This window comes from Pholis gunnellus (genome assembly GCF_910591455.1).
Source record: "Pholis gunnellus genome assembly, chromosome: 8".
NCBI classification, from domain to species: domain Eukaryota; kingdom Metazoa; phylum Chordata; class Actinopteri; order Perciformes; family Pholidae; genus Pholis; species Pholis gunnellus.
Window position 1 is genome coordinate 21,665,963 of NC_136534.1, and position 6,624 is coordinate 21,672,586.

The window sequence follows — 6,624 nt, forward strand, 5'->3', positions numbered from 1 at the left end:
TGAGAAGGAGAGTCAGAGCTGCAGCCATCTCTGTGTGTCAGGAGAGGCAGAAACTCTGGAGATTACACATGAAACAATTCACATGTTTACAGCATTTCATCCCTAATTCATTATTTAAGGTTTTCAGATCAAGGTTTATTCATGAGGCCACTATTCAACACAATATATGCAGAGGTTGCTGATGGAGAAATGTTTTGCTGAGCCTGTATTTCTTTTTGATCTTCATCAATGTGAAGGTTCAGAAGAAGCCTGTATGTGATTCTGAGCCTCTGAAACTCAACTGAATCCCAACAAAATTAGCTTCTTTCAGGTGTGTGAAGCAGCACACCTATTTATTATTCATATGGAGAAAAGGGGGATCTAATTATCGGTCTGTCTGGGAGGATCAGCTGGTCGGAATGTAAATTTTGATAAAAACAAACAATAATTTCTCACCATTTTGTGTACTATTTGCAAATTGCAATAATCGCATAAACAAGACCAAAGCAGTTCCTCGAAGGAAATGAGTGAAAGAAAGCAGACTTCAAACCTTTGGATGAAATGGTGAAGAAATGTTAACTGATATGCAAAAACCAAAAGGCTGTTTCACACATTTCACAACATGGTAAAGAAGAGACATGATTAGAAGAAAAAAGGAAGTGATATGCTAAAAAAAACAGTGACACAAATTGTATCTGCTCATTTTATTTAAAATTATTTTGAATTAACAAATAATTGTAGAGCAGTGTCAAACTATTTCAAAAAAATATAATTGAATGCTTTTCTAAAAGTTCAACATTTTAAAAAGAATCATCTCTCAATGCTCTCATTTTGCTCTCCTTTCAAAATTTGCAAATATGTGATGGTTGATTTAAAGCAGAGTGAATCAAACTTACATCCATCAAAAATCTTTTTATTTTAAACTTAAGTTTAGACTTATTCATATGTTTTGTTGTGGAAATGATAATGACTTACGTTTTCACCAGGTCTGTTCTACAGATGGATGAGAGATGTTCTGTTGAAGTCAAGATGTTGCCTTTTCAGAGAGTTCGTAGGAATTATTTTACAAATGAGGAAGTTGCACAAGTCCAAGTAGGTGAGTGATCTTTGCATCACATTTTCAACAGAAGAGCTACACAGTTTTTAACTAATACGATAAGGTCAAAATGTGTCTCCTAGCAGTAGTGGTCCTCAGTTATGACAACTACATGGTGTTCAAAACAAGTCAAAATTCAGAAAGGTCTGCTGTTCAATGCTGTTGAAGGTGAGAAAGAGAAAATAAGAGTCAACATTAACATTCCATTCTTGGGTTTGCAATGTCACAAGTAATGGTTGTTTTGAAATCAACTTCCTCATTGTTTGTCCCACAGACACCACTTCTGTATGTATAAACAATATAAAAATCAACCATTGAATTTCCTTCAAATACACAAATGACCAAAAGGATTTATTATTATACTAATTAGGGAACCGTGTTTTAAATATCTGGGCTTTGCATCACAACAAATACATATATCATTTGTCTGTCAGAATGTGTCCAAAATGTGGAAATATGTTATCAAACATATTGACGTTAGTTAAGTTTTATGTAAATTAAACCCCAACGGGTTCTACCTCCCCGTTTGACCTCTTATGGAAATTATTTTATACGACTCCAATAACACCAAACAATATCAATACACTTTAGGATCTGGGAGGTGAAGTGCTGCGTACAAAGTGTTCTCAACGCCGATCTAACTGATACGTCATATTCTGTATATACGTAGTTATCTTCAGTCCTGATCGGTCCCCAGCTCCAGAAGAACCACTGAACCCAAATTAATGCCACGCATTCTTAATACAATGCTAAACATACAATGAATGAGGAGAAGAATCATGTCGTGGTGAAGTATAAATCGTGTCTCTGAGACCACAAACGGAACATAGCTGACATCTGAAACATTTCATTTGTTCAAAATTGATTGTTTGTAAGCAATTCTCATAATAGTCATGAAGAATTAAGCTGATAAAAGAATGTTGAGTATATTTTTGAGTTGTTAAAGAGGGTTCAGCTCTATAGTATCCCAAACAGAGCAGATTTATATGAATTCCACTTTTACAGATTGAAGTCAGATTGTTAGTTGACTCATGGTGGATGATATGAAAGCATCTGCCCCCAACCCTTACACACAATCTGCTACAGAACTTGTCTTCCTCCAATCAGATTCGTGGAAGACTTCAGCAACTCTTCAATATTTGCCCGGAGCTCCTTAGCTTTCTCTGCGTTCTGTCCTTTCTCCACCTGTTCTCCTGCCACCTGGAGCCCCTTCAGCACCGACTGCAGGGCATCGGCATTCTTCACAGAGTCCATCTGGTCTCTGTCTGCCCGGATCTCCTCCACCCAGTCCAGGTACGCCTGAAGTAATCCAAGGTCATCCACAAAGTTTGCAATGATTCGGAGGTCCGGCCGACGTTGCTCCAGCTCCCTCAGCCTCCTCCTCCCCACCTCTCCGATGTCATTCCCAACAATGCTGATGAAGGAGAAAATACCCGGATAAGAGTTCCTTTCAAGGCATTAAACTCACACTAGATGGCAGTGTTTCCACACATTATTACATTGAAAACACACAAGAAGTTGATGTGTTTTAGTCTTACGTCAGTGTCTTCAGAGAGGTGTTTTTGCTGAGGCAGGTGACGATGTTTTCTGTTCCTCGCTCTGTGATGCCGGTGATGTCCAGATAGAGTTCCTCCACAGTGGTGTTGTGCTCCAGAGCGTTCCACAGCTCCAAAACCCCCTCTGGACCCAGGTTGTTGCCACACATACTGTACACACAAGTAGAACAATTGTGTTGCAGTTAAATACATATATAGTATTGTGTCTAATGACTCATAGCAAGGGCTTGGAGCCAGAAGGATCAGCGTATCTCAAACCTTTTTTGTCAAAGTGGTATTATGATAGTAATGACTTACAAGAGCTTCTTAACTTGGCACTCATTTGATTTCAGAACCGCTGATTCTAAAATAGCTGCTTGCTTATCCAGGCAGTTGTATCTCAAACTGAAAGAGAATAGAAAAACATTAGGTCAACAACGTTGTTCTTGGCAGTCCATTCATCCCTTTTCACGAAGGCATATTATGCTCAGGGTCGTGCATGCTCGGGTACACGCAGCTCGTTAGTCTATCACACACGGACTGACAAGCATGCAGACACAGGAAGACGATACAAACTCTACACAGAAAGGAATCGGCCAGCCAGAAAATTTAAACCCAGACTTATTCAATTCAATTTGTATTTGTCATCTGTTTTGACGGGTTAATAACAGTCAAGTCAGTTACTCACTAGAGGGATTCACATCGGTGTAGGATTGGCCCCAGTCTCTTTAGTCCTCTGTTTCCAATGTTGGAGTAGCCTAAGTTGAGCTCCTGCAGCATGTGGGGCGAGAACTGCAGCACGTAGTGCATAGCGGCACAGTCCACAACACTCAGCTTCATTTTAAACAGGTTGAGAATCTTGATCTCCGGCGCTGCCATGCTGGTGGCTTCCTTCGTGTGGAACTCCATCAGGCAGTGGAGGAGATTCAGGGCTGCCCGGTTCTTGAGCTTTCTACCCTTAAACTGGTCTTGGAACCACAACCCCAGCCTGGCGGGGATGCCACCCTCTCGCTCCATGGGGCAAAGAACAAGGCCATCCAGCTGACCTGCCAGCCGAGCTCGGAGCATTCCCACGAAGAAGCGCGTGAACATCTGGAGGCTCTCCAGCTTGTCCGTGTTGAGGTCTGTGTTTTGCAGGGGTGCAGCTGTGGAGGATGGTGGAGGTAGCCCAAAGCACCAGAAGTCCAGAGCTTGGATTATGTCCTCCTGGCTGGAGAGATTGATTGCGCAGTAGAGCCCAGCCAGATGTTCTTGAACGGTCAAGTGGAAGAAAGAAAACATCTCCACTGTCTCCTCTCTGAGAGGCTGGAGGATGTGACAGAGAAAGGTGCTCTGAAGATCAGCAGGTGTAACACCGAAGCTCTCCAAATCTGCTCTGCTGAACATGATCTTTTTCTGGAGAAGGTTTTCATAAGCCAGTTTTCCCAGGTTTGTCAGTTGCTGCTTTGCTCGTGAGAGAACCTCAGATCTCGGGGTGCCTCTCTCTGCACTTCCCCTCAGCGCATGGTGCTTGACTGCTGTAAACAGGTAGCAGAAATAAACCTCGCTGACTGTTCTGGGCGGGTTTAGCTCCAGAGACTTTGCGTCACCAACATCTTGATATCCTGGAGAGAAGAACTCAGCCATGGCGGTGCAGATGATGTAGCAATAAAGAGGGATGAAGGACAGCACGAAAAGGTTGTCATTGTTTAAGATGTAATTGTAGACTTTTTCTGCAACTTCTCTGTCTTTGTAGAACTTGGTGGTGTATTCCTTCACCTGGTCCTCCTCGAAGCCCAGCACCACGCAACATCTCTGGAAGAAGCGCTTGGGAGCTTCAGTGGTTGGTCTTGTCGTGAGAATGACTGATGCCTCTGGGAGAAGGCTTCCCTTGATCAAAGCCACCATCAGCTCTGACACTGGCACCTTCGAATGGACGTCGGTGTTTTTGTCAGGACTGCTCCAGTCCAAGGTGAATTTGAACTCGTCTAATCCATCTAAGATGAAGAGCAGGGAGCTTGGTGACGTGAAAAGATCCGGCAGAGCTGCCTTCAGGTACCGGAACCGTTCTCCAAGCAGCTCCAATAAGCTCAGTGGCGCTTCAATCAGATTGAGCTCTCTGAAGCGCAGGTCAAAAATGCAGGTGAATTCACGCATGTTCTTCCCAATCGCCCACTCATAGACGAGTCTCTGTACTGCTACGCTCTTTCCAATACCAGCAATACCCTTCACTTTAACCCGTTTGGGGGGCCGTCCCGATGTTCCTTGGGGGCTCAGCAGATGGCACGGCCGGATACGCTGGCAAGCCTGGTGGACATAGATGCGAGCTCGTCTGCTCGCCAGGTCAAAGTACTCATGTTGACTGCTGTCAACCGAGTCGTCGTCTTCTGTCACAAAAAGGTCAGTGTAGCGGATCTCGATGTGAGAAGCTGAGTTTGAAGCTGCACCCTCACCCTCTGAGTAGCACTTTAACTGCTCTGTGCGTTTCAGAAGGGTTGTTTTATGGGCAGAAATAGGAACTGCAGTGAAGGACAAGAAGATGAAATGTCTTGTCAACAAACTCTTCGTTTTTCTATCAGATCAATACTTTTACTCATCTCCTTCAGTTCGCCTGAGATATTGACGTACCTCGGATGTTGGCCAGCTTTACACTCCTGCTGGGTTTCAGTTCTTCTTTAGCTGCACAATGAAGATCATTTAACTTGAATGCATTTTTAAACATGTCAAGTCAAGTCTGTTTTACCACTAGCAAGACAATACATTATAAATAATATATATAATATACTAATACCTCATTTTTGATAAGATAATAAATCCATACCTTTAACCTCAGTAGTCAGGGTGAATCCCTTTTTCTTTGCTTTGAACAGTTTAGCAATGGGGCCTTTAGGCTTCTTCTCTGTGGATATAACAGGATTCATGTGGTAAATAATGCATTTGTATATAATATTACAAAAGTCATATTACAAAGTGAAATGGAATCATCTGCTGGGCACTAGGTATGTTTATCCATCCACAGTTGTTGTGATATTTCAGTCTGTACCAAAGTGGGGGACCGGCGAATTACTAGAAATGTTATCATAGCTGAACTAAATATTCGTTTTACATTTACACTCCTTCATTGCCAAAGTCAGTGAAAATAACTTGGCAAGACATCACAGTTGATTGTACCCTGTTAATAATCTTCTCACACCTCTGTAACACGCAGTAAAACTGGATTTTGTTCCAGTCTGTCATTTTGGACGGCAAAACATTGCAAACCATATTATTCACAGTTTCTTTAATTTGAAACGTACGTGTTTACAGAAATTCTCACAGGCATCACCAGTATATCAAAGCAACCTCACCTTCAACTTGTATGGGTGCAGGCGCTGGCTTACTGACGTGATCGTCCCTGCAGTGTCTCTCCACCCACACCTGCAGATCTCTGCCGTAATAATCCTGCACCTCCCTCAGCACCTGCAGAAACTTTAGGCTGCTCTCCTCGGTGGCGCACACCATCTCTAGAGCCTGGGCCACGGCATTGGAAGGTGACCTCTCCAGCAGAGACAGGTAGTGGGCAGAGGACAGCACATCAGCATCACGCAGCCAACGCAGCAAGGGTGCTGGGTGGTCAAGAGTCCACTTCAGCAGCAAGTCCCTCTGGGACCGGAGCAATTGCTGAGCTGAGCTCATGGCTTCAGCTAATACTGTTAGGAGGAACTAAACAAATACACTACAAGATGTCAAGCCAATAACTTAAACTCCAAATACTAACTATGAAATGTACAGTTCAGTAAGGAATTATATGCCCATGCTTACCTTAAAGAAATATTGTATTGTTATGTTCTGTGTCACTTTCCCTCTTGTCTAGTTTTGCCATTGCAGTCGTGAGTGTTTGCAGGAGAGCTTTTGTGTTCCGTCTTAAGGTGCAGGGAGGCGGAGCGCCATGATTTACAGTAATACAACCTTTCAAAGGGTCCATAGTTCAAAGTGTTCACGTCTTTTTCTTGCCTCTGATTAATCGCTTTTGTTTGATCTTGCAGAAATGCGGCA

The 6,624-nt window shown here is 42.9% G+C and overlaps 1 protein-coding gene across 1 annotated transcript; it reads right to left on the reverse strand.

Moving 5' to 3' along the window:
* Positions 1-682: 682 nt before the first annotated feature.
* On the reverse strand, positions 683-6,420 carry LOC306700368 (NACHT, LRR and PYD domains-containing protein 12-like). Its single transcript, XM_079165377.1, has 8 exons — positions 6,391-6,420; positions 5,937-6,291; positions 5,411-5,488; positions 5,218-5,268; positions 3,299-5,108; positions 2,929-3,015; positions 2,614-2,781; positions 683-2,489 (listed from the first exon to the last, which is right to left on the reverse strand). The coding sequence occupies exons 2-8, from the start codon at positions 6,262-6,264 to the stop codon at positions 2,156-2,158; spliced, it is 2,856 nt and encodes a 951-aa protein (XP_079021503.1). The 5' UTR covers positions 6,265-6,291; positions 6,391-6,420; the 3' UTR covers positions 683-2,155.
* Between the last annotated feature and the right edge of the window lie 204 nt (positions 6,421-6,624).

Coding starts and splice junctions, on each gene's coding strand:
- LOC306700368 (XM_079165377.1), bottom strand. CDS start 6,264: ATGAGCTCAGCTCAGCAATTGCTCCGGTCCCAGAGGGACTTGCTGCTG. Junction 5,269..5,410: donor CCTGACTACTGAGGTTAAAG/GTATGGATTTAT, acceptor TTCATTGTGCAG/CTAAAGAAGAACTGAAACCC. Junction 2,490..2,613: donor ACCTCTCTGAAGACACTGAC/GTAAGACTAAAA, acceptor CTCCTTCATCAG/CATTGTTGGGAATGACATCG.